Source organism: Aythya ferina (assembly GCF_964211825.1).
Source record: "Aythya ferina genome assembly, chromosome: Z".
NCBI lineage: Eukaryota > Metazoa > Chordata > Aves > Anseriformes > Anatidae > Aythya > Aythya ferina.
This window is the reverse complement of record NC_140299.1, coordinates 2415460-2443120: the sequence shown is the minus strand read 5'-3', so window position 1 is coordinate 2443120 and position 27661 is coordinate 2415460. Positions and strand designations below refer to the sequence as shown.

General features: G+C 50.8%; 1 protein-coding gene across 9 annotated transcripts in view; it reads left to right on the top strand.

Annotated features, from left to right (window-relative positions):
* The window catches only part of CTIF (cap binding complex dependent translation initiation factor), a 122144-nt gene that overhangs the window by 34350 nt on the left and 60133 nt on the right, over positions 1–27661 (top strand). For 6 of the 9 annotated variants that reach the window (XM_084505013.1, XM_084505014.1, XM_084505009.1 and 3 more), the window contains 4 exons: positions 2484–2606; positions 7023–7096; positions 7635–7739; positions 10205–10280. In XM_084505013.1, the coding sequence (XP_084361139.1) occupies positions 2484–2606; positions 7023–7096; positions 7635–7739; positions 10205–10280 (378 nt within the window). The remainder of the gene's footprint in view (positions 1–2483; positions 2607–7022; positions 7097–7634; positions 7740–10204; positions 10281–27661) is intronic. The other 3 variants (XM_084505012.1, XM_084505017.1, XM_084505011.1) reach the window with 1 other exon arrangement.

The following is a 27661-nucleotide window of genomic DNA, read 5'->3' as shown; positions in this document are numbered from 1 at the left end:
TTGCTGTGCCTGGCGATGCTGGAGGAGGGCTTTGGCTGCTCCGTGGTTGGTTTTTAAGGAAAGATCTTTACCTGCATGCTCCTCCAGCATCACCTGTGAGGTTTGGTGCCTCGCTGTTCGCACAGAAAAGTCTGTGGAGAGGGCTAATTTCAGCACAAGGCTTTACTGGAGGACACAAGGCTGCTGGAAGTGCCCAGGAGAGGTGCTGGTGGAGGAGCTCTTGCTTTGGTAGCAGCAGAGAGCTGCTCAGCTTGGGCGATTAGTCAGAAAGTCAGGTAAAACCCTGGTCTGGGCTGTGCCGGTGAGTTTGAACACGATGTGTTTAGGCTGCACTCGATCAGACTGTCTGCAGTAAAAGCTGCTGAAATTTCCCAGGGGTCCAGATTTTATTATAAAATAGTTTGTTTTTAAATGTAAATGTTAAGAGGGATGGATAAAGGAGGGCAGAAAGCACAGAAGATGGGGAATTGTGAACAGGGAAGGGCCCCAGGCCATGGGTTGGAGCCAGGAGACAAACTCATTCAGTAAGAGCAATATCCACGATTTTACCCAATTACTTCGTGACGTTTCTGCTGGTTTGTCTGGTGCCTTCAGACGTCGGTGCACGATGGCACCAATCTCCCTGTTTCTCACTGGGGTTTTATTGTGGCCAGCCACATTTCTGCCATTTGCATAGCTTCAGGCAACCATGACCAAAAGTTGGGTAAATACAACCCAACGGCAGTGCTTATTTTCAGCGTTTCTTTTAAAGTGGAGGGTGCGTGTGCTGGCTCGCTCCCATGGTGGCACTTGGCACAGACATTTTTCGGATGTAGATGAGCAAGATGCTCAGTGTGTAGGGTAGAGTAAACTGGTAGCTAAGCCTTTGAACTGCTGGGTGGTGAAGAGTTATCTCTCCCAGCTGCCTTTTCAGCCTGTGTTATGTATTTTTCCTGTGTCAAATTCGAATTATTCTCACTTCTCAGGATGCCTGCAAGGCTTGCTTGTTCCCAGAAGTTCCCAAAGTGGCCACCTCCCTGTGTCTCTCAGCTCACGCTGATAGATTTTTATTATTTTTTTCAACCTCCATGCCAATTTAACAACTCCCTTAACTTCGTGTCACTCGGTGTTCCTCAGCCGTCGGGATGTCTGGATTGCCAAATTGTGCTGGGGAGGAAAGGTGCCTTCTGCCGCTAGGGCAACGTCTTGTGGGAATAACCACAATTTATTAATATTCATCTAAATGCTACCCAAAAACGAGCTGACCTCCCTGTTTCAGAGCTGATACTGCTTGTAGGCTGCAGCAACCAGAAGATGTTTGAGCTTGCCTGGGGCTTGCTGTGCTCGAGGCTGGAGAACGTGCAGTGGGGCAGTGCAGAAATGGGATGAATTTTGCCTCCCGTCCCTCACCTTGGGTCAATCCTCCAGGATCAGTGACCCAAAAAAAAAGATAAATTCACGTGCAGTGGGTCCTGCTGCCTGCTAAAGGCCGAGGTGGCCTTGCCGTGGTGGTGGCAGTGCCAGCACTCAGGTAACCACGTCTGAGAACCAAGTGCCAGCTCTCACACCAGGAGCACAGACTGCCCCTTTCATTTCCCACATTTTCAAAGCCAAAAGCTCGAATATGCCTTGCTCTGTGATTTCGGGTGTTTTAATCATCGCAGGTCACTTCAAAAGTCTTTTGCAAGCCTCTGAGGAAGGCAGTAGGAGCAATTACCCCGACACAAAGAGCCCTTTCTCCACGAGCACCTCAGTGTGGCTGGGTAAGCTGGCAGGCTGGGTCCGTCATTCCGGTTTTGGGGTGACTCAGTTTGCCCCCGGGGTTGCTGAGTGAACAAGAAACCTGCTGTGTTTGACAGCAGGACAGGTGTGAAGAGAAGAAAGGAGAACGTGAGGCCCTTAACAGGCGAAAAGAGTTGCTTGGTTAAGTATTTTCAGGTAACATCAGGCCGGTGAGCACCAAGTCTCTTGGCAGCCTGTGCCAGTGCCTCACCGCCCTCTGAGGGAAGAATTTCCTCCTAGCATCCAATCCCAATCTCCCCTCTTTCAGCTTAAAACCATTCTGCCCAGTAAAGAGTCCTTCTCCATCCTTTTTACGAGAGCCCTTTAAGTACTGAAAGGCCGCAAATGGAGGAGCTGATTTGGGTTGTGAGGAGATTAAGGATATATAAGCAGTTTTAGGGGACGTAGCGTTGCTGAATATGCATAATTAATCGCCATGAAGCTATGGGAGGTAAGTATTATTTTTCCCCATGTGTACACTAGATAACTAGAGCCAAATCTTATCATTGCAGCCTCCCACAATGCCAACTCTTTGCAAGCTGCAAGTATGAGCAAATTCCATCCAGAGGCTTTAAAGGGCTCCAGGAAACCCCCAAACAGGGCCATTGCGCACGGGCACGTCGCTCCAGCTGCTTGCGCACGCGGCCACGGGGGCTGTGGTGTTTTTTGTGGGTGCAGGACGGCGCTGCCCTCGACTAAAGCCTGCTGTTTGTTGTTTCCAGGAAGAGTGGGATCACAGCAGCGGTGGGAGCGCAGGATCCCGGCCGGGGTCGGGCTCCAGACGTGGGTCTGGATCCAGGTCCGGCAGCCGCGGCAGAAGCAGCCAGTGCAGGCAACCGACCAAGGTACTCCTGGTGGACACGGTGAGAGCCAACCGCGTCCTCTGCTTGCCCTCCGTCCCCGGCACCCTGCTTGTGTGTGTGCCTACACCTAGGGTGCGAGTGGACTGGGATGTAGCTGCCTGTCCTCCAGCCCCCAGGGATGCCCAAAAGCCACGAGCGCATTGCTGTTGGGAACGGGGTCTGGAGGCAGCTGGCTTAGTGCAGAGAAATGTGCTTTTTCCACTTGAAATCTTGGAGTGCTTTTATTCGGGGAAAGGAAGAGATGCCTGTAATTATTTTTTTTTTGGTGAGTCTTCTTTAGAAGTTGGTATATGGCTGGATACCACGTGGGCAGTGATAAATGATGACCTTGGGTCCAGCTGCTCTCCATGAGAGCCGTCAGCAGGGCTAGAGGGGGAGTTAACCTTCCTGCCATGCAAAATCCATGGGGAATTTGTCTTTGATTTGGTTTTTAGGGCCATTCCCAGCTTGAAATCCAAGCAGGGACCTACTTCTGCACACACAGACGCTGGTTGTGGAGGACAGGCTTGGGAGGTTTGGGCTAGTGTTTCTGCTCCATCCATCCACCTCTAGCATCCCGGAGAGCTTGCGAAAGCAGTCTGAAATCGTGAGTGGTGCTGCAGAGATCGGGGCTGGGACAGAGGAGGGCACAGACCTGCAGAAGTGGGCTGTTGCTGGAAAGCCACAGACCTTTTTTGGGGGAATGAGGCTCGACATATCCCTGTGTCTTTGACCAGGGATAGCACCGTCTTGCTCAAAACATCCGTATTTTTCTCAGTTTTGATGAACTGGTGTTTTTCAACAAAAAGCCTTCAAGCAGAGCCTTTTCAGACAGCTCAGTGTCTGTGGGCTCTTCTCTGTTTTGTTTTTTTTTTTTTACCAAATGCATCCATGGGTTGTAGGCAGCCAAAAAGGAGGAGACGTGGGGGAATCTGTACAACTCCAAAAATCCTCCTTAAAAGTAGCATGACACAGGATAATCCCCAAATACACCCCACGGACAGCACCGAGGCTCGGCCGACCGCTGGGTGCTGATCCACATCCGTGCAGAGCGTGGCGAGGAGCTGCTGTTGCAGTCGTGGGGTGAGGAGCGTGGTTCTGTGCCTGGCGTGGTTTGCTGGAGAGTGGTCATGAGCAGTGGCGAGAGAAACCGGCGTGACACTCCGCTGGCTTTTGAAAGGCGGCCGCACGCGTTTCAGCGCCGACTTTGCGGGGAATTTGCTGAAGCTGCATGCATAAATGAGCAGTCAGAGTCCACGGGGCTGGTGGCACGCTCCATCCCTGCTTCTGTGTGCACTCCCAGGGGCTGGGCAGTGATGGGTGCAGGTTTTAGGCACCTGGGCGTGCTCACAGGTCTCCAGGACAGGTTACAAAAACGTGTTTAAACCATCCTGGGGGTAGGAGCTGCCTTGCCGAAGCTGGGATGCCTCTGAGCACTTGTGACGTCCTCACCACCGTCTCTCCCAGTCATCGTTCCTAGTGGCTTAATTAATTTTCAGCAGTCCCAACCCCTTCTCAGTGAAAATTATTATCTAAAGCTGAGGGTTGGGTCACGGGGAGCTTCAAGTTAAAACTGCTCACTCTTATAATTGCAGTCCTGGGGGAGCTGCCAGCCAGTAACTTCTATTCTTAAATACTTTTTTTTTTTTTTTTTTTTTTTTTTTTTACCCTGGACTTGAGAATTTGCCTTTTTAAAGCCTTTTTGTAGAGTCCCAGCACCAGGCTGGGATCTGGGTATCACGGAGGGCACGGATGCTGCTCGCTGCTTTTTGGTGGCTCTCCTGGGCTTTGTTCCTTCGGGATAAAGGCTGTCATCCCGGGTGGCAAGGGCGTCTGTCTCGAAGTGACCACGGTGACTCACGATTTACTGGCACATTGCATTATCCTCTGGCCCTGGCGCCGTCCCCGTGGAGCCAGGCCGACACCTGGAGCATCTCCCAAAGGTGATGGGGATGTGGATGGGGACGGCTGCAGCCCCGTTGGGGTGGGAGCATCCAGCCACTGCCCCAAGGCTTGCACCCGTCTGACCTCCTCACCGCATCCCCACAGCTGCTGGGAATCGGGGCTGGGCCAGCCACGTCCAGACAGGTTTGAGGCAGGGCTCCAGGGGCTCCTTGCTTGGTTTCAGGGCTCAAGAAGGGCTGAGCTGAATTTGGGCGACAGTTTTATGGCACAACCTGTTGCGTTAGGAACCCACTCCCATCTTATCATAACCTGTGTCTGTTTAAAGCTGTGGTGGCTGATTTATCTCATCCTCGTTGCAACCGGTTGCACACTCTCACGCTTTTTCCCTGAGCCACAATAGTGAACTCCTAGGACATCCCACGGTAGGTCGTTCATTAATAGGTAATTAAATATCCAGTGTCTGCAGAAATGGGAGGAGAAATGAATCTGTCTGCAGGAAGAGGTATTTCTTCTCTGGGTGAAGACCAAAGAAGGAATAAAGACTAAAGATGCTATAAAGACGTGGACATCTCTGTTTTCATTATGCTGCATGACAATGCCTTTAAGTATTTAGAGAATTAATTTCTCTCCCTGCTGAGAGAATTTTTGCTCACGTTTGCTCAAAATAAAATCTCTGCTTCCGTAATTGTCTGTGGGAGTTTCATACTTTACTCGTAGTTTATCTCTGTGCAGACATCTCGACCTGCAGATCGCTGGAGGTTAAAGTCATAATCTGTACACCCCATAAAGGAGATATGAAAAAAAAAAAAAAGGAGCAATGCCCCTGTTTGAGTATCTGTCATCTAAACTGTTTGTTGTGCTGGGAATGGCTCTGTAATCTGTCTGTGGCGTGTGCTGACAGTGTGTGTCCTTGTTGGGAAAAGGCCCCTTATTTCGTGGCAAACTGGGGTCTGGGACTTCACTGAGAAGCACTTAGATTTTTGTGTTTTTTTTGTGTGTGTGTGTGGTTTTTTTTTATGTGTGTGTCTTGTATATTATCAATATTTGGAAACAGCAGTTCCTCAGGAAAGCTGCACGTGGACAGAAGAAATATTTTTTCATACTAATCTTTGATGATAATTCTTGTCTGCATGACGGTTTATCGTGGTTTCGGGTATGTGTGATCTCAGTAAATATAGTTTGCCTGTCAGAAACAGCAACCTTGAGGAAAACCACCAGAAATACTGCAGCAGGGTATATAATCAAGCTTATAATCACTCGTGCTTGTGATGGCTAGCCGCTTTGAAGATGCTCTCAGTCCCTGATGGGCCCTTGTTGTGAGGGTGTTATGGGTGTGAGGAGACAAACCTGCTTTTTGTGCCTGTGCCAATGCTGAAAGCAGCCTGAAATTGTTTTGGCAGTCTGGTTGTGTGGTGTCCCCTGGGAGTCGTAGCATGGGGAGCGTTTGGAAGCCACATTCTCCAGCACTGCTTTAGCCTGAGCTGGACCATTTGGGCTGGAATACTTCAAAAAGGGCAGCCCGCTTCTTTTGGGGAGCCATTATGTGTTTGTAGGTGGAGGTTGGTGAGCGTAAAGGGGCTGTGAAGGACGAGAAGCAGTCTGGGGTCCTTGCTTTGGATGCTGTTCCTCCGAGCTGCTCGTTTTCCAAAAAGCAGCTGTGCTGCAAAATTAGAGGCACTTTGTGGCTTATTGGAGGCTTCTCATAATTCCTGTCTGATTATACCGTAAGGCTTCTTGGGGGGGGGATAAAAAAAAGTTCCTGCAAGCTCAGCACGATGCTGTCTGATGGCTTGTGTGGCAGCTCCCTAGCAATTCCTCCCAGCCCCAGTCCTACAGCCTGCGTGCACCATGTGTCCCCCTCTGCAGTGCCAGGTTTTGGGGACGCAGGCAGCTGGGGTCTGGCAGGAGTTTCAGCACAGGGTTGTGTCTCACCACGAGGCTTTGATGGAGCAGAGCCAGGTCATGTCAGCATGACTCCTTGAAGAAGCAGTCACTGCTGTGCTGAAAGCCTGGGGTGCTCGGAGGGCCCGTGGGCAGCTCTGCCTTGTCCATCACTGGGGGTTGGCTTTCTGCTTGCTGGAGACAGCCCCTGGAGCTGTTAAAGAGCCATGTGGGCCTGGGCACATGGCTTTAGGGGGCTCTTCTTGACCTTGGTTGGACCAGATGACCTTGGAGGTCCCTTCCCATCTCAAGCAGCCTGGATTTCTGTGGTGCTGAGCATCCTCGTGGGCAGCATGCCAACCTGCACGCTGCGTCTTGGTGGGTCCTGGGGGTCTTGTGCCCACGTGGAGTGTGGCCAGCATCAACCAACGTGTTGTCTGCTCCGTGTCATCCACAGCTGTGTGTCCCAAAGACCAACACCGTGTGTCTCCCTGCCTTCACACTGTGCTCTTGTGGGGAGCAAGGGGGCTGTGTTGGGCTGGCGTGGAGCTGTGCCACCTCCTGGCTGGCACGGCACAGGCTGGGCAGGGCTGGACACCTTCTGCCAAGTAACCACTTCTCCCTCCTTCCTAGAATGGCAACAAGGAGGGCTCCCTCGACATGCTGGGCACTGACATCTGGGCTGCCAACACCTTCGACTCCTTCAGGTAAGCTGATCTGAATGTGCTCCGAGAGGAGGGTTTGTGCGTGTGCCCGTCCTGGGGGTGCCCAGCTGGGTGCTGGCCTCACGTCGCTCCTCCTCGACATTTAATCCCTGGCACTAAGCACAAAATACCTACTCAAAGCATCTTGTCTGCTTAGGAGAGGTTTGAAGCCCAAACGTCTGAAAAAGGTACGAATAGGATTGTTTGTGGGCACCCCAAAGCAGAGAGAGCATCCGCACTGCATGGACTGGACCAGCCTCTGCTGCAATACTCCCTTGCTATAAAAAGCAAGTGCAGCTAGCAAGGTGTTTGCTGCATCATGATGCATCATAACTCTACATCAAATCTATGGGTTTAGCACACCACAGCAACATAAAGGTCGGAGGCCGGTGGCAGCGTGCTCTGCAGCAGAGAGAGGTGCCTCCAAAGCACCAGCGTTCCTCGTCTGCAGGCTGGTGTGGGCCATCTGCTCCTCAGCGAGGTTGTGTTTAATTAGGAGGGCACTCACTGTCTTTGTCTCTCCTTGGTTTTCCTCTCCTAGCGGTGCAACGTGGGACTTGCAGCCTGAAAAACTAGATTTCACGCAGTTTCACAGGAAGCTCCGGAACACCTCCAAACACCCACTGCCTCACATAGACAGAGAAGGGTGAGTGCCGTGCATCTGCATAGCTATCCTGAAATAAATGGTGATGCTCGAGATGTGTAACCTCTCCTTTGCAGTGGGAATGCTGGCATGACCCACATGGAAGACCTGGTAAAGAGGTGTTGGGCCATATACTGGGGCTGAGAACTTCATAATCAGTCTTTTTGGCTCCTCTATCAGCCAGCTCTGGGTTAGAGCAGAGCTGTTTGCTGTGTTTTGCATTGCTTGGAAGAGTTCAGCTTTTAAACCATGCTGGATCCAAGCTATGTCTCCTAGATTTAAGCATCTCTGAATACTGGGGGAAGGATCCTGGTTACAGCTACAATGAGTGGAAGGGCTTCTGTTGTTCTCCCCAGCAAGACTTGAGGGAAGAGCAGAGCATCAACACGGGCCATCTAGATCAAAATGTTCATTCCCTACCTGCTAGGCATGAACTACACGAGCATCAAGCAGCTCGTCTTGGTGGTTACAGCCTCCTGGGCTTTCACATTTCTTCTGGATTCGTTGGCTGTGTGCTGGTCAGGCTATGTACATGGGCATATGGACACCAAGAGATTCACTGGTGCTGCTGAAACTGGTGCTGATGTTTCTCTGCAGATTCTGCCACTTGAGAAACTCTCAGCTTGGTTTCCTCTCTCCTTGTCACTCAGTCCTAGTGCTTAACGCACTGGCAGCACTGTTCTCGGGTACAGGCAGTGTTACCTGTTCTGTTATCCCAAGTTATGACAAGGCTTCAGCACACTGCTGATGGAACTCGCTGCACATCTCGGCTAAAGAAAGAACAGAGGAAGTGCCATATCCATGTTTTATATAGTAATTTTTTTCTTTTTTTTTTTCATAGTGATTAGTCATCTCCTGCCCATAGAAGATGACAAAAATAAGAATGGGTCTCAAAGATGGGGCTGGGAAGGCTACAAATGACTTCTCAGTGCCATTTTAGGCATAGGGATAGAAATCTTTCAGCAAAGCTTCTCTGTTGGTTCATACTTTGGCAAAACCAATTTACCAATCTGGGCTCACAACCCAGCCCAGGCTCAGCATCTGCAGGAGGCTCCCATGCCTGTTGGTGACAGGCAAACTCACATGATTGTATAAGTCTTTTTTCTGCACTGTAAATATTTCTGATTTACGATTTTCAGAATATTAAAAAAAAACACATGAGTAACAGTGAATTTCAGACTCTCTAAGTGCCTCAGTAGGCAACAGCTCATATTTGCCCCTACAGATGGTTTTGAAGCGTGGGATGAGGGACCCTCCATAAAATAAGATGTAATGGCTCCGTGGTTCAGGGCACTTGCCAGGTGGTCCTACCAGAGACACCTGCTATGTACAGCAGCAATTTCGTTTGTGGTGGAAGTCAACTGTTGAGCACACCTGATTTTGCACGAAGCAATTAAGGCATTAGTTAAATGCCAGTCCTCCACTGCCTTGGCTTAGTCCTCTATTGCTCTTACACAACCTCACAGGTCTGTGGCCTGCCCTGCTGGGCTGTGGAGGTTTCCATTCAGCTTGCTGTTCTTCACGTTTGGTGTTTTAGCACATTTCAGCCTTTCATTTTACATTTACTGTAATTCCACCAATATTAGTTGTTCCTCGGACTTACAGACACTGGATATTTGCACCTGCGGCGGTCAAAGTTTCTGCCTGCTGTAAGTTGTTGAACAATATCTTGTCACTAATTGACCACAAAAAACATCATCATTTGTGCGTAATAAATTACCCAAATTCTTTGTAAATGCAGATGAACAATGTGTACTGACCTTTTCTTTATCGTTTTCATTTTCTCTGCATTCAGCTAGTAGCAGGCTTTATGTGATCAATTTTTTTCATTTCTTGATAGAAGCAAAGCTGGCTAATTATTTTTACCCTGTCAACTATGTACTTGGCCTGTTAGTACTTGGCTTCTCACCCCGATTTTTTTGTGTTTCAAAATGTGTGTTTGCATTCATACTGATTGCTGTTTACTGCTTTTCTCCTGTTTGAGATCTGTGTTTGTGCTCGCTCGCCGCCACCTTTCCCAGCAGGGGAACAGGAGCTCCTGTGGAGGCTGGCAAAGGAGCAGCAGTTCAAAAGAAGCGTTTTTCATTAGGTTCTTCTGTCCCCATTTTTTCTTCCCAGTGGGCTGTTTAGTTTTGCTCAGTCTGGGACTTGAATTGTCTAAAACTACTGCTCAGGGCTGCGTTTGGTTTTCTCACTGCTGGTGTTACCAAAAGTGTTTTAATGCTGTGGCGAATGGGTAGTCGCTGGTGCAGGGGATAGGGCTGGGAAAAGCATTTCATCTGGCATTAATGGCTCTGTGCCCACGTGGGAGTGTTTTGGAGACGCAACCTACTCGCTTCAGAGAGCCTCTTTGTTTTTATGAGGGTCCTTTGCAGTAAGTGCTAATCTTCCCCGTGTGCCATAAGAGAGCACTAACGGAGGTTCCAGCGAGGTTTCTCATGCTTTTGTTTGTTTTCTTCCTGTCGCAGGCTCGGGAAAGGGAAATACGAGGACGGTGACAGCATCAACCTGAACGACATAGAGAAGGTCCTCCCGGTGTGGCAGGTAGGTGCTGAGGCCGAGGGCTCCCTGCACGACCTCTCCTTACAAACCCACCCCTGGGAGGTGGGCAGGCTGGGCTGAGCAGTCAGAGGACTGTGCCTTGGTCTCAGCAAGACTTGCTTTGAACATCACTGGTACTGCACGGGCTCTGCTGGGAGGTGAGATGTTGAGGAAGGTGTATGCATGTGTATGCATGTGTGCACACACGTATATACACACACACAGGGCTCCTGTGTTAGGAAAGGAGATTCTGAAAAGCACCAAGCCTCCTGACAGCTCCGAAATAAATTGCCAGCAGTGACGGTGTGTCGATCCAGATGTTTCCCCTACGGGATGCAGGTGTGTGTGCTGCAATGACGACTCCGTTTTCTCCAGCCTGTTTCTTCTCCAGATCTGTCTCCACAGCCACTTTTGCAGTAGTTCTGGTTGAATGACCTTTGGTGCTCAAGTGCTGGGGAATGGCAAGGTGAGGCCTTCAGTCAAACAGTCCTGTTGAATAGGTTAATTTGTCAGTGTCTTAATTTTTCACTTTGCAGCATCCCGGTCCTCTGAGGAGCTGAGGTGCTTGGCGTGCTTCTGCTGAAGGCACCCCTGAGGCTCCTCCTGTGCTGGGGCAGTGCTGCCCTTTTGCATGCTGAGCAAAGAGCTCGTTGGGATTTTTGCTCGTGCATCATGTGAGGAGAAGCCTTGCTCATCCAGCAAGGCATGTGACAGTCTGCATCGCTATTTCTTTTGGGTGAGCTAGCTGGCAGTAAGTGCGTGAACCAGTGAAAAGAGGGAGAAATGCTGCTGATTTTGGCACGCAGAAGCACTGCCTGCAGCTGTTTTCTCTTATGTGCTCGGTCTGTCTGGAGTTTAGGTCACAGGGAAAAAAAAAATATATCAGGGCCAGCTGATAAAGACCCCAGTAACTGCAAAATAAGGTTGTTTTCCCAGAGGAATAATTGGAAATGCTTTACACGGGGAATCAAAGGGAGCTTCCAGATGTACTGAGACTGGATTTGAGGGGCCACCAGCCGTGCTCAGCATCATGTGCTGTGTTTCAGCCTCTGGTTAAAATGTTCCTTGGTGAACCCTGGCCCTGTTCTGCAAAGTACTCTTACTCATGAGCTCATCCCCTGGGAGAGCAGAGGAAGGGCACAAGTTGTGCCCAGGGAGGGTGAGGGATTTGCTGGAGGTCACGCAGGGTAACCAAACTGGGAAGTGCTGAACCTCGGGACGGTGGCTTCTCCTGGGGATGATGCTTTCCCTTCACGGCACGGCAGGGTGGTTTGTGCAGGCAGAGAGGCAGGACACGGCGTGGTGAGTGACTGTGGGCACCGGGCAGCACGGTGCAGAGCTCAGCCCTTGCTGGCCAAGCAGGCTGCCGTGAGCTTGGGCTGTCTGGGGGAAGAAACTCTTATCTTTGGTGTGTGAGGAGCTGGCATTCTTCATTTAACCTCCTTCATAATCAACTGTTAAATAAGCTGGCTTCTCCTGGCCTGGTTATCTCATCCTGTTGTAGCACAGATTGAGATCAGTGACTCCAGTGAATTAATTTTAATACGTACCTGCAACAAAGGGGGATCTGTTTCTGTCTCATACAGCCAGCTGCAGTCACCTCGCAAAGCTGCCTTGTGTTTCTTGCAGATCTTAATTGTAAGCGTGGCGACTCGAAGCTGGAAGACCTCGTGGAGGAAGTGTTTGATCTGGTGTTTTGTGCCTCTGGGCAGCGTAGTAAAATACAGCATTATTTTGGAGACTCGCTTACCTAGGCATGTAGGGCCGTAAGTGCGTGTGGGAACTAGGAGCCGTGTCATTATTGGTGAGGATTTATCTTGTTCAGCGCTGACAAGTGAAATGCTTACTGACAGCTGGCTTAATCCTGACATGTCATTGTTAACTGGATTTGAATGTGATCGTGCAGTGCCAGTGGTGATTGCGCTGCTCTTTATCACTTTCTGGTTGGAAATGGCTCTTTGGCATAGAGTACGTGGGATCGTGAGGAAAAATACTAGTGTGAGCCTATGGAAGAAAATGCTTCACCTTCCAGGGTGCTTCCCCACATCGTGGTTATGTTTGTGTCATATCCTGAAAGGAGACTTGTCAGGCTGGAGATGCAGAAACTCTTGCTCTGTCTGTATCTGAAGATCTCATGGGTTGCTTGTCACCCTCTGATTGCTTCTGGTTCATGTCTTAGGACTTGCTTTTAGCACCTTCTCCCCCATGACGTGGGGCCACTCAGAGCAAAGGCATCAAGCTGCAGAGAGGTTGCAAGTCTAACATACGGGCTGCTTTGGAAACTCGGTTTCCTTTGGCAAGGTATGATTCATGTAGGGCACAAAACTAGAAATGCTTTCCAGAATACACATGGGTCTGTATCAGTACTCGTATTTTCACTGCCCCGCTGATGGGTGGGGCAGAGTGTTCTGGATATGTGGGCATCAATGTCCATACCTGGGTTTTGCTGATGGAGTCTGTCAGGAGTATTTTAGCAAAATATTGCAAGGAAACCTGAGACTATTTGGTCGTTAAAAGGTGTGGGGGAGAAATAGGGGAAAAAAAAAAAACAAACACCCTTCTTCAAATCCTCTTTCTTCATCGCTATCTGTGAGAAAAATGACGGAATCACAGCTCAGAAATGCCTGTCCCCAGCCTTTTGTTTTGAAACCCGAGGACGTGCGCTGGCTGCTGAGATGCTGCGGGCAGCGCAGGCGGCGCGGTGCGCTCTGCCATCTCCTGGTAGCGTGCAGGCAGGGAAACCTGCTGGCTGCTGGGCCCTCCCTGCTCCTCGGTTTTTAAGCTTTCCCCCTCGCCCGTCTCCATGAGGCTCAGCTGGGATGCTTGTTTTTACTGGTAAATTGGTGTTGTTTTGAAAGCTTCTGCTGCGGTGGTTCCGAAAAGCGAAGGAATTGGTGCGAAACGCAGCGGGAGCAGCCCCGTGCCGCCCTCTGTGTTTGCACAGTGCTTGGTTTAACACTGGCACTGCTGGGAATTGGTTATAAAGCACACTGTGCTTGGGGTGGGCTCCTCTTCTGCCTCTCGGATAGGGTACGAGGGGCACTTGGAGCATCTCAATCACACGATGCCTTTCGCTCTGCCCCTGCGCTGGCCAGGAGCACACAAAGTCACGGCTTTGGCTCAGCTCCTGGCTGTAGCCTCCTCATCCTTCCTTACTCCTAGGAGTCTGTAGCTGGATTTGGGCACTGCTGCACGTGAGCCCTGCCAAAAAGCAGGTTTGGAAGAAAATTTGGAGATAAGTATTCCCCATTCATAAGATGTATTTTTTTTAATGGCCCTCCGGGGGGGTTGCTCACCTGCCACGTTAGGGAGGCACAGCTCAGATGCAGAGCCAGCTTTTGGGCTTGGACACGTCACCCCAATCCTACACACAGCCTTCAGACCAATCCCTTGTCACGCTCTCCACTGAGAGAACAACCCAAGGGGCCATGTCCTACAGGATCTCTTCCCTGGGAGGCTGCTGGAGCTCAAGAAGGATGCTCAAGAAGGATGTGAATGCTGACAGACACGAGCAGAGAGGTTTGGGACGCATCCCAAGTGCTTTCTGGAGTGGCATCTTGCAGCGTTTGGCTGTGGGTTTGCTGGGCACGTGCCTCCAGGCTGGTCTGCCCTCCTCTGAATGGTGCAGCCGTGCCTTTACTGGCTAGCTGCTCCTGGCCTGGTGGCTTAGGAGGTAAAAAACCACGTGGCACTTCTGGAAGGGGTACTGGGCTTTACTGGTGCTATGAGATTAATTTAGAAGACAGCGTTGGTGTCTTTTCATTTGGCCTTGCAGCTCATCTCTTTCCATTTCCTTGTGTATTTTTTTTGCCCTTTCTGTCATGTGCTTGTAATTATAACAGGCTGCTTGTTTCTCTTCTAGCTGTAGTTCTAGCTTCCTTGCTGGGTAAGAAACAACAAAGCAACTCCCTAGGAAAAATGCAGACTCGGTAACTTGCTTGTGTTCCTCGTAGCACCTCTGTGTTCCTGACTGTGTCCAAACCAGGCTCAAAGGCACCAGGACTCCTGATTGTGCTGGGATTCCACCTGAATTTAGGCACTGACTACGTGTCTCTGCCTGCTCCCTCCTCACTGACAAGTACTTCCAGGTCAGGTTTTACAATTTAGTGTCACTTAGGCTGGTCACTTGGGGTTCCTGCCGTAGGGAAGGTGTGGACACATCTGGGTGTGATCCCCTGCATCTCTGCAGAGGTTTGTAGGAGGTGAGGTGATGCCTCCCTGAGGATATCCACGTCCCTTCCCTGTCGGGGAGCACATCTGGATGTGGTCTATGCCTGAAGAGAAACACACCAACCCGGGTGTCAAGGGGGAGAAGGGTGAGCCATGGACAGGCAGTCCATGAAGAGCGTGGTGCTCTCACTTTTCAGGAGCAAAATGTGCCCAGCAAATACGTCTCGCAGATCTGTCAGCATATGCAGGGATTGCCTGCTCCGATGCCCAGCCAGACTGTGAGATGGCAAAACCAGGACTGTGCTCTGGGGGTTACAGCTCCAGAAAGTTTGTCTGCTTTTCCGTGGGACCCGGAGGAGGAGGAATTGGAGGTGCAGGAGGCTCTGCGGGGAGCTGCCACCGTGCTGGGTAGCCGTGCCATGTGCGCCCACCCTGGGAACTGCAAGAGTTCCTGCAAAAGTGGGTGAGCAAACAGGCTGAGAGTGTCCCACGGAGCTGGGAGCCAGGCAGATGGTGTGTCCCTAACCTCCCCCGTGCTGCATGCCCCTCCTGTGCTCATCGTGGGTAGGACATACGGCCTCCCCGTGTCCACCCAGCGCTTCGAACAAGCCGTGCTGCCTGCCTGGGAGCCCCACTTCTCCCCACCACCCCGAGACCCTGCCCAGCTCCGTCAGCAGCGTGTAGGCATGGCACAGCCTTCGGGGGAGGTTTTTAGTTTCACAAGCCAGCTTCCCATCTCCCAAGGGTCTTTCCAATACTGTAACTGCTCAAACCGCTGTGGAAAGTCCCTGTCAGAGAGCCAGGGCTGAGCATAGGTCACAACGTATTGAGAGTCGGATCCCCACGGCTGAGAAAAGCCTTTTTTGCTGTGACTTCCAGTAAGATATCCTCTTACCCTGGCCCATTTCTTTGTTTCATTTAACCAACTGACCATGACTGTTTCCTTGGGAAAAGGAGTGGGCTGAGAGCACAGCACCGTGGTCACCCGCAGCCCCTTCAGCCTGGTCCCCAGCGGCCGAGGAACCAGACAGGAGACATCTGGGACAGGGTGGGCTGATCTTCTGCCCAGGTATTAAGCTCTGGAGGTCTGGGTAAGGGTAAGGGAATGGCCTCGCCTCTGGTGGTAGAGCACAATTGCTCTAAGCCCCGAGCCAGGCTGTAAAAGCCACGTTTTTTATCAGATCTGCTGAAAAGAGGAGGTCTTCTAGTGGGTTTTTCAGATGATGATGGCCTTCTGTGCCATTTAATGGTCTAATTCACTGTGAGAATGAAACACCAGGGAAATGGGAAAGGATTTTGACATTTCTGTTATTATTATCAGGATTCAGAGCTGGTTTCCAATTCTCAGAAATGAGGTGGACTCACTTCTCCGGGCTGGTTTTATTTTTCTGGCCGTCGCCCAGTTCACAGACTTAGTGGTATTGGCTCCTAATTCACGGGGGTTTCTCCCTAAATAGGCGGGCTCAGGGATTCAATTTTGATGATGAAACACACGATTTCTGGAGCCAGTACTGGTCAGCTGGGCAGAATTTGGGTCAGGCTGCCCTGTTTTTTTGGGGAGTGGCAGACCTGCAGCGAGCTCCTGCCAGCACAGGAGGAGTTGGGGTGCCTGTGTGTCCTGCTAGGGTCGGCTGGGTTCAGGTTTGGGGGTGTCAGTGGAGAGGATGAGCATAAATTTGACTTATCTTACAGCCTTGAGGGTTGCAGGAGGCCGGGGTTTTGGCAGATGGAGGGTGAAGCCGCTCTGACAGTGCTGGCCGTGTGATGGGGAGCGGAGATGTTTGGGGAGCCACCAGCAGAGACGCTTGGTGGTGACGGGGACAGGGACTTGGCCACTGCACCCTGCAGCACTAGAGGGCACTGCGGCATCACCACACAGCTCCGAGACCAGCTCCGAGCGGAGGAAGCAGGGTTTTTTTCCAAAGGCTGGTTTCCAAACCCTTCCCAACGCAGCCAAACGCGCCCTGCGGTGGCTGCGTCTCGCACCCCTCCTGCGGCTCCGTCCCGCTGCGCCCACGGGTGGGGAAGGTGTTGCTCTGCCACGTGGGCAGCTCCGCGTGGAAAAAAAAAAACACAACCGAGGCCTCGAGCAAAGCAGGAGTAAAAGCTGGAGGTGTTTGTGCACCCCTCGTCCTCGTCGTCGCCTTGCCCAGGCCCTGCAGCCCCGTGTTGGTGCCCAGGGGGTGGCCGTGCCCCACAGCCCGTGTCTCCCTTGTTTGCATCACGACGCCATCCCCTCTCCTCTTGGAAATCTGACTTCTGCAAACGTGCCCTTTTGCCCATTTCAGTGCTCCTGCAGATGTGGACTTGTGTTGTTTTGTAGGGCTCGGTCTCACATGATGATCCTCACACCAAAGAGGGGTGCCGTGTGTGCTGAGAGGTGCGCTCTCTGCAGGATGCTGACGCCCTGTTGAACACAGGCTGTTCATCTGAAGGCTGTCCCTCTGTCCCTTAGCTATCCTGTCACCCCCAAAACATGTGGAAGGATGTGTCAACCTCAGCAGGAGGGAGGGGAGACCATGGTGGCATCCAAAGCGGGACCGTGGCTGATCCTCGGATCCCATTTTGCCAGATGCCGATTTCTGCTTTAAAAAAATATAAATAAATAAAAAAGAATAATGGGGTTTGGGCTGCTTTGCAGGCTGGGGCAGGTTGGCAGAAAGGTAGACACAAAGCAGCTGGGCTCACCAGTAGGAGGTGGTGGGTTTTGGAGCAGCTGGGTGGGCGCAGAGGAAGAGGAGCCCCGCAGGAAACATCTACAGCACTGGTGCGAGGAGGGGATGGAGAGGGGGAAAGCTGGGTGGGTAGGGATGGGCGAGGGAAAATGTGGGAGTCCTCCCGAGCTGGAGCAGAGATTCACAGCCAGGGGCCACGAGGAGAGGCCGGGAGAGCTGGATGGGAAAGTGCTCCTGGCAGGACAGGGAAGAAAGATGCTTTATTTTGCTTTTAAGGAGTTCACAAGTAGTTCTAAACAGTCTTCCAGGGAATTAACTGATTTGTATATGGGGACTGGAACTGGAGGATAAATAACAATCCAAGGGGCATTTGAGGCTCTGAAACATCACCACAGTGAGCTCTGGCTTGGACACAGTGGAGAGCGACCCAGGCTTTTCTCAGGCTTTTAGCTGACTTTCCTTTCAAAAAAAGGTTTGTTTTTATGCAGCTATATAATACCTAAAGAAAGCCTGAAAGGTTTTGTTTTGTTCTTTCCCAGTCCTTTCAATACACTGTAACACCGCTCCCTGCCCCCAAAATCCTGCCTGAATTTTGTTTTAACTTCTAAATAGTGTTACATCTCTTTCTCCCTTGTTTTCCCAAAGGATCCATTAGAAATCTGAGAGGTCTTTCTTAGCGCTGCCATGAATTCTGCTGAGCATTTTCCTGAGGCCGGTTGTAGAGCAGCATTTAAGTTTAAAAAAGTTGTTAAAAGTAGCAGAAGTAAAAATAATAATAATAATAATAAATCCAGGTTACTAACGGTCCCAAATAAAAGTTCAGTTCCTCTTTGGTCAAGCAGCTATTTCTTCTGGCTTGGCTATTTCCACATCCTAATCCCCTTCCCCATTCTGCATGAGAGTTTTTAATAAAATAAAGGGAAGGAAGGAATTTCTCTCTAAAAAGTCGACATACCAAAGAAGAGGGACGTGCACACATCCCCGTTGGCGGAGGAGCCTACAGAGCATAGAAACTCAGCTCTTTGTAGCACTTCTGCTAACGTGGGATGCCACCAGCCCACGTCTGACAAAATAGGAGGCTGATATTTCCTGTAGCTCTCAAAACTTTATTCTTGACCAGAAGATGCTCCCCCCTTTCTGCTGCCTTTCCTCTGATGTTATGGAAATAGCAGGCGGCACAATAAATGGGACCAGAAGCTGTTAGCAGGCGAGTTTCCTGCCTGGAGGCAGCAGGTAAGCACATCCCCTCGTGTGTGTAGTGTGTATAAATAGCTGTGGGTGTAAATATAGGTGCCCAGGGGCAGGAGAAACACTCATGGCAATATGAGGTCCCACAACGGGGGAATTCACCACTGCACGTGATGCCTGCGTGTCCCTTTCATGGCAAATAAAGGTTGTTTCTGAAGGGAGTTACACGGTGTCACTGAGAGCTCCTTTCTACCCCTGCATCCCTCTTGTCCTTATTTTTTTCTCTGTAGTTTACACTTTTAAATACCTTCTGGGTTTGCTCGTGTTTTTAGTTGGCTCCAGAAGCGGCAAGCACAGGGATTTGGGGCAGCCCAGGGAAAAGAAGGCTCTGCCACCTCCGGGATGCTGCTGCAGGTTTTAGCCTGGGTTAATAGGAGCAGCCTGGGTGCTGTGCATTGCAGCATCTGCACGGAGAACCACGGGTGGGGAGGACAGAGGTGATGCTGAGGTCTCCCCAAGGGGCTCTAGAGAAGCCAGGAGGGGGCTGCCCAGCCCTTTGGCCATAGGATGCTGTCCTGGTGGCCATTTGTCCTGTGGCCAGGCAGGGTTATTCTCTTTTTTTTTTTTACCTGCTGGTACCACCATAGAGAAACTGCTCATTGTTGGGTTTCTATTTCTTTTCTTCTTCTCCTTTCTCCTCCTTTTATTTTTTTTTTCCCTCCTTAATTCCTGTAACGTATGAGCAGAGAAACCACTGAAGAATGATAAAGCTTCATTTCTTCCTGCTTTTGTGGTCCTCTTGATTATTTCACTTCTCATTGTATGTTCTCTGGAGGCGGCCTGTCCAAACGGAAAGAAAATCTGTGTGCTTATAGGAGCAGTTTGTTTCCTTTCGGCTGGGCAAAACAAGCAGATATCGCACCCGGCACCGACCGCGGCTGCTTGCAGGTCCTGGGGAGGGAGCCCCTGGTGCCCCATCACTCGCCCGTGGGTGGCATTATTGGTGAAAGATCAGGGGCTGCCCTTGCTAAAGCTTTGCCAGCCTTCCACTTTGGGCTATCAATAGATAAAATATGAAAATCCTGAAGTTTGGCTCGCTGGGTAAGAATAGCGAGGTTTGGGGTCAGCAGCTGCCAGGACGTGACCTGAACCAGCAGACTGAGAGCTGAGATGCCCTGTGCTGGTCTTTGCTGGTCACTTTGCAGTGACGATCTGTACCAAAGCCAGGTTTCAAAATTCAGGAGTGAAGCATAGATTTGTACTTACTATATTTTGAAGGAAAACATGGGCCCAGCATTGCTCCGGGTTCCCTGCTGCTGCGCTTCGGGGTGCATGGAGCATGGGAAGTAGTGGACGGGTGGCTTGTCCTTCCCAAAGAGATGATGTTTAAATGTGTTAGGAAGAAACAGAGTTTTTAATAAAACACCTAGGACTTCACCCCGTGTGAGGCCGTGCCAACTGAGCCCCTGCAGGTGCTGGGCTCAGAGAAACTCGGTCCCAGGGCCTGGCAGACACCGTGGAGCCAGGATCAGTGCCCTTGGCCTGCACTGGGGTCAGGATGGTGGCTGTGGTTGTAGGGCAGGACCCTCTGAAAGGCTCTGGAGAGCCACATTGGGGCCAGGTGGGTGCTTGGGCACCAGCAGCAGGGTGTGTTTGTTGGATGTGGCCAACATGTTTAAAAAAATAATAACAAAACCATCTCCTTGCGTGCAATTTTTCACCTGGAAAGCCGGTTGATTGATGGATTTTGTTCCCTGGATGGCCCAGGGAAGCTCAGGCTCCCCACGGGTCGATGTGTGCTAGGCACATCGCTCACTACCTGCCTCCCAGAGAGTGATCTGATCCCTCACCAATCAGTGTCAGCCCTCATTTCGGCCAGAGAGAGCAAGGCTGGGGGGGAAACACGACCACAATATCATTTTTTTCTGTTTTTTTTTTTTTTTTTTTTTTTGTGGTTGGCTTAACAATTAAAAGGCTGCACTGCACTTTGGTTTTTCCAGTCTGCTGCATCGCGTGACCCCTGTGACTCCGAGTTAAGCCTCATTATATAATGGCGGGGTGTTTTTTTGGAAAACCTCCATTTAATCCTTTCTGAGCAGAATTTGCTGTTTTTGTTTTCTTTCATATCGTCGCCTCGCTTCCCCCCGCCTACCCCTTCCCCGGCGCGCACACGCTGGAGGCGTCAGTCTGGGAGCAGGGTCCTTTCTTCCTTTCTTTTTTTTTTTTTTTTTTTCAAATCTGCGGAGAAAAATGGTTTATTTTCGTTTGCTTGGGTTCCAGCGCCTTTCCCCGCCGGCGGGGGGAAGGACTACGTGATGTGCAGCAGGTATTTTGTGAATGGAGCACAACCCTGTGACTCCCCGCCGCTTGGCCGAAGGGGGAGGCAGGGGAAGGAGAGAGACAAAAAAAAACCCCCAGTGACTCCATCTGACTCGCTCTGGCTGGAAAACTTTTTCAGCGCCGTGGTTCTTAAGCCAGGAGGAAGCTTTCTTCTGGCCCAAGAACAATAAAGGGGTCAGCAGCCTGATCCTCCCTCCTACACCCTCTTCCTTCCATTGTGAGGGGTATGTGCAAATATCCCAGGCTGCTGCTGCTGGGGCCTGAGGGACTTTGGCCGCACATGTGACATTAAAGAGTGGCTCTTGAGCAGCTCTGCGAGTGTAGCAATGCTCAGTTGGAAGGGGAAAAAAAAAAAAAGGGGGGGGGAAAAAAAGAGTGAAGTCTCTGGGGTGCTCTATTTCTGGTGTAGCAGTAGCCTGTTGGAGAAGACACTCGTGGGCATTTCTCACAGAGGGAAAAATCTGTCCCCTTACCACGTCCCAGCTTTGGGTTAGGTGCTCCTCCGTGGTGCCATCCACTCCATGAGCAGCCAAATCCCCACGGAGGCTCGTGTAGAGCCCTGGTGTCTCCCCAGCTCTCCCTCTGTGTCCCTGCTTGTCCAAGGTGGGGGAATTTCTGCTGCTCATACTGCACGCACACGTCCTGTGTGCTCGTGGGGTGTGCATCTCCAGCGAGGATGGGGGTACAGAAGGCACAGCAGCTTTCCTCGTGGTGCTTGCTGCAGGCATTGCCCAACATCTGCCAGCAGCTGGGTTCTCAAGCTGGCCCCTTTCAGGCCGTGCGTGCCCCTTCCACAGACCACAAAGGTCTGAGCTGGTGTTTCTTGCACTAAAAGGTCTCGGGAGGAACGCTGGCAGGGCCTGACCCCAGCACTGCTCATCCTGGTGCTTTCTGTGGGTTTGGTGGTCATCACCAAAACCTTGCGGCCAGGTGGCCGGGCTGCTGTGCCTTCTGTGGGTTTGCTGGTGGGCTCATCAGACCCGAGGAGCACTCCTCTGTTTTTTTTCCTCGTGCACAATGACCAGCTAACAGCACGTGCGACCTCCTCTCGCCGCGCTCCCGCTCGCCAGACCTTGGCACCGCGCAAGCCGCGTGAATCACGGCGGTGGTGCTGCAGTTCCTGTCCTTATCATCTCCTCTCCCGTGTTGATAACACCTCGCTGGCGATGGCCAGGATTTCCTCACGCTGCAGAGCTTCCCTGGAGATCAGCCCTGAGCGCGGGAGGAAGCCGCCGGCAGGAGGTTGCACCTCGGAGCTGAGGATGGGGCGGCCAGCTTCAAACCTACGTGCGGCACCACATGGTCCCGAGAGCCCCACGGTCACTGTGAGCCCACACGAAGCCCAGCCCGGTGGCAGAAGGCTGTCGGAGATCACAGCACTGGCAAGGGAGGTGGGGGGAGTTTCACCACATCGTGCCTGATTTCAGTCTGGAGGGCACAGTGGGACACTCGTGGCCAAGGAAAAATACAAGGTCTCCTACCTGCCCCCATGGGTTGCAACCACACGCACTGCAAGGGGCCTTTATTTGAGTGGAAAAGTGTCTTTGGTTCAATCTATAAATACTTGGACAGACAGATTTGTTATCTAAACTCATTTTTTTACAAATTCCCATGAGTTCTTCTTCAAATGCTGTGAGTTCTTCCTTCAGCCTTGGAGCTGTACTGGTGTTCTCCGGGTATAGGAGCTGCTTTCTGGCCTCTACATCCAGCATCGAACATTTTGGTTGTGTTTCCAGGCAGCACAAGTAATGAATGATAACGGAATGGGCGACTCTGACCTTTGTGGAGAGCAGGCGAAGTGTGACAGATTTACAAGACACAGCTCTTTTGACACTTTTCTTCACCTATGAGAGGAAATTGTGCATGATTGACCATAGCCAGTGAGGCCAGGGAGGTATTTCACAAGGAGCTCTACTTTAATTTATTCTGCCAGCCCTAACTTCTGAGGGTCGCAGGCTTCAGGAAGGGCAAGTGTGGCAGCCCATGGCTGTGCCCTTCTGGGAGGTCTGAGGTCCAGCCTGGTGCAAGGTTGGGCAAAAAGAGGGTTTTTTGGCAGTGCAGAAGAAGATTGAAGATCTGGTGCTCATCCAGAGTCTTTTAAAATTTGGGTAGGGTCATAGCAGCTCCTTTCACAAGTGCTTTTCCAAAATTACTTGATTATTTAGTGCCATTGATAAGCCTAGCACAAGCAAATCTTGCCCTGAGTGCTCTGTGAAGAGCTGGCTGTTGATGATTAGATGGAGGCGCAGCAGAGGATGGCCAGGAGGGAGCTGGATGGGGAAGGGGAAGGGAGAGGAGTCGGACTCAGTGATGCTCCATACATCTCCTGTCAAGTCTGGGCAAGCTGCTGCTTCTTGATGAGAGCAGTCCTCTTTCTGGGGAAACCAGCAGCAAATCTTTCATCTTCTGTGTCCAAGTTTCCTCATCTCCTCTTCAATCTTCAGTGTCCTTCTGTGCTGCCTGTTTGGGGTGGCTGCCTCCATGCAGGAGGGCTTTCTCTCTGCCAGAACTGCACGCCGGCCCTAGCAAGCAGAGATGCAATTGAAAAAGGGTGTAAAAGCTCACGAGAAAGACAAAAGGAATCAAGCAGCAGTCTGGGGGACTTCAGGGAGCCCTTTAGGGAGCCGCATACAGTAGGAGCAGCCATCAGCCTCCTCTTACGTGCGCCTCGTCTCACGGGCTGGGATCGCTTCCCCCGTGGAAACCATCAGGAATTTCCGTTATTTCCTTTCCTGAGGCTTTGTTTGGGTGGGGATTTCTGGAAGGTATTTCACAGGCAGGTATAATTAAAGGAAGGCATACTCTGCCCGCGGGCTAGACGAGGCTGCTTTAAAGCCAGCCCCTAGCGTGGTGGCAAAACAGAACTGGTTTGGTGCCCGGTCTGGTGGAGGGGAAAGGGGGAGCCAACAAGCCCAAAATCATCTGAGTTAAACGTGGCTAAGGCCCTTATCCAGCAAATCCTTGAAATATGTGCTTAATTTTAAGTCCCACCGACTTCAAGCTGTTTACTCTTGTGCTTAACTTTAAGCATGTGCCTAAGTGCTTTGCTGGCCGAGGGCCAAGGCAAACAAGCAGACTTGGGAGCGGGTTCGGGTAAAGTAGATGCTCTGCTGGGCTGGTGGACCACGGAGGTGGTCAGGAGAGAGAGTGGGGTGCTGCGCCTTTCCCAGACAGCCAGGATGGGGATGATGGAAGGGGATGGTACCGAAAGCAGCACGCCCGCCTTTTGGGGAAAACCAGTACAATTTGGCCTCTAAACAGCTATCGTGATGGCAGTGTCTCCGTATTTCATTTTTCTGAAGGTGTCAGCCTCACAGGTAGTCTGATGCATTCCATAAACACAGCCTTGGAAAGGCCATACATTTTTTTTCCTCGTAATTGAGAGAAAGAAGCATTCTAGTGGAGTGAAAGAGCCTTGATTTTATCATCAGGAGAGGAAGCAAGGCAGATACATGACCCAGCTAATAAATCTTGGTAGGAATTTGCATGGCTGCATTAACACTTACAACAAAAAGGACTCCTGTATTAGTGCAAGCTTTTATAATGGTTTTATCTTCTTCTTTCCTGTTCCAAGTTAATTCCTGAAAGCCTTGTTTTAATCCCCCTTTTGCTCATCCAGCCTGGACTTCTGAGAACGGCAAAGGTTTTTTCATTATTTTTAATCTACGCATGGCGGTGATTAAAGCCAATAGCTGCGGCCATGGCGTGCATGAAAATGAAAAGCCAGCATCAGAAAACAAGCTCTGCTTTTTTGAAAGCACCACTACCAGGGGTTAAGGGAAATCTGCAGCTGGAACAAATATAGCGCTCGTCTAACTTCCTCAATAACTCTGCTCGGGGAGTGCACAGTTGCCAGACGAAGGAAGCGTGGTTAGCCATCGAGTCTTTGAATGCAGCTCCATTTCCCCCTCAAACCCATGGAATTTATATTAACCTCCAGCTTTTCTTAGCTGGTGGGAATTTTTTTTTTAATTATTTTTATTTTTTTTAATTAATTTATTATTTTTTTTTTTCCTGCGCTTGAGGAAGAGCCTCCTCGCTGTTGCCTCCTGGGTTTGCTGGAGGCTGCGCTCCTCGTGCGGCGCTCTGCCTGGCGAAAGGCCACGGATCCTAAGTGAATATTTTTGGTGTTGATAAGGAGAGGGAGGACGAGGCTGCCAAGTGTGGAGACGCAGGCACACATGCAGATATCAGACGAGCTGATATGAGGGGGAGCAGGCTGTAACCATGCCGGGCAGGAGAGACCCCCCTACTCCTCCTCTACCTGGGCACGGCGGGCAGAGAGGTGTATGGAGGCAAGGATGTCTAAAACCAGTTTGAATACAATACTTAATAACATAATTTAAGGTCTTACAGCCCTCTGTGAGCTGTCTCAGAGCTCTACAACTTTTGGAGCTGAGCCCCTGCATTGCCCACCCCACGTGCACAATCCTGCCAGCAAGAAGGGCTCGTACACCCAAGGAAAAGAGCTAAAAACACCCCGGCAAGGAGGGGTGGCATGCTTTGTTGGCCATGCTTTGTTGCTGGTTGCTAGTTCTTCTTTGTCCCCACTCGGTTCTGATGAAATCCAGCCTGGAGGCACTTGGTCCGATGCGAAATGAATTGAATGTGTTTCACCCAGCTCCCGACAGCCACCACAAAATACTCACAGTGCGTGTTTTTAGTGGCAGAAAGGCTGATCTTTGGTGCCTGTGAGCTTTCCTTGTATCTGTGGAGTTGTCATGGTTCATCCTTTGCACGTTCATCCTTTGCAAGACATGGGAGAGCAGATGCTGCTGTCTTGCTTCCTGTCCTCTAGTGGATTTCAGATAAGAAGCCATTTTTTAGGATTTTTTTTTTTTGGTGGAAAAGCCAGATTCATTTACAAATGTCACATTTGGAGACTGCTACGAAGCAGCTACAAGCTTGCTTTACCTACTTGTACTGGTTTTATTGCTCAAGGTAGTCTGTGGCTCCCAGAGGTCTGCAAAGCACCAGTTAAAAACCACCAGTGTAATTAATAAACGAGGTGGCATAACTGATACTCAAATGCAGTAATGTTTTCTGTACTTGTCCCTATATTTAGACCCAATACAGCAGGAGGAATTGGAGGGCTTGATGTGTAGAGGGAAGATCCTGCATGGGAGCAGAGTCAAGAAACAGATTCTACTGCCCAGGTCCGAAGTACCAGTAGGTTAGCAGAGGGTCGGGGCAAAGGAGTGTGACTTTTCAAATGGATGAATGATTTTTTTATAGGATTAAATTGGTATTAACACACCGGGGTATGTTCTGAGCTAAGGTGGCAGTGACATGGGGCCCTCACTTGTTCCCACAGAGCTGCACTAAGTGGAGACCTGGGAATGGAGAAAAACCATCTCTTTGTGGTATAGTCCCAGGGAAAATGTGTTGGCTGTGCCTTGGGAATAGGAGGCTGAAAACAGGAATATCTATTGTGTGAAAATGTTTCAAGGACAATGCGAGGGCCCTGAAGAAGGAAAGGACGCTGACATTCTGCACAGCTTGCTTCAGCCAGAGAGGTGCCGTCTTGGAGCCTGGGAGAAGGGCTTGGCCTGGTGGACCAAAAGGGGCTGACACCGTCGTGACCCCATTGAAGCTGATAGTGAAATTCCCCTCGGCTTCAGTGTCAGAGTGCGGGGATCACAGCGACAGGGATGACGGAGAGACAAGACACCTCTCTGAGGCCACCTGCCTCCCCTCGCCGGGTATCAGAGCAGAGAAATGCGTGGTGAGAGTCGGTGCGCTTGGGTCGCCTCCAAAGGGAAGCGAAAGTCTCACCGTGTTGAAAGGAGGGAGCAGCCACCTATTGTCTGTCAGGGTTTGAAGTTATCAGTCTGCAATCGAGGGCCTTCAGTGCTGCTGGACTGTCCCAGCGAGTGTGCCTGAGCGCCGGCTGAAACTCTGGTCCGCCAAGTTGGGTGGATTTCCAGGGAGTTGGTGCTGGGGGATTGCGTGTTTTTGACGTCCGTTTGTGCAATCTTTTGTTAATAATAAGGGTGAAATGAAAATATACTTGGGTACAACCCTTCCTTCTTCTGAGGGTGATGCTGAGGTGAGCACACGGAGTAGAAGCTGCTTTTCCCAGAGGGTGTTGTACCAAAAAATAGCTGGTGGATCACCAAAAGTCCACCAGGGAGGCCCTCCTCGTGCCACCAGCCCCGTGATGGGGGTGATCACCATGCCGAGGAGGCAGGATCAGCACGCCTGCATCTACAGACCGTGGGCTGTAGGCTTTGAAGGGGCAAGAGACGACGAAAAACAGATTTGGGAATGTGAGGAACACAGAGGAGAAGTATACTTGAAAGAAATGCACGGTCCCAGAGGGACCGAAATATCTGAAGTTACAAATATCCCCATGGCAACGTCACAACATTTTAAGTCCCAGCTCCAGCAATTCCTCTCTCACCCCCAAATTAGCAGCCGCCAAGCAAAGTGTAGGAAAGGCTTTTCCAGGCAGCGCGGCCCTTTCTCGGGGTAAATTTGGGTGAGCTGGGAGCCAGTCCGTGCCCCGAGCTCTCCAACCTGCAGCAGAGCAGCTTCGTGCCCGTCACCCAGCGCGACCTGGAGCCTGATGGCCAGCGGTGTACCCCCAGGGGAAGGCAGCAGGATGGGGGCAAGTTGAACCCGTCACCCCTGAGACCATCGGGCAGTGCCAAATTTGATGCTGCAGTGTTTGCACGGCGTGAGCTGAGCTGACCACAAGGCAAATACCAGGGCCCACGTGATGCGGGCAGCATTTATCCCCGATAATGGCTGAAAGAGGCTCTGTTTTCCAGGGGGAAGCAAACCCAGGTCACCAACGCTGTTTATTTTGATGTCGATTATTTAAGTATTGTGCATCTAAGGACTCCAAGCAGTGCTGTGGTTGTATCTGTATTTACTGGATAAATGTATTTATTTACGGATGGGACGCTTTACTGCTGACAGCAAGGTTTGTTTTTAAGCATGACCGGGCTAGAGGAAATACATACAAATAAACAATAAACCTAAACAACACTAAAATAACATCAGTTA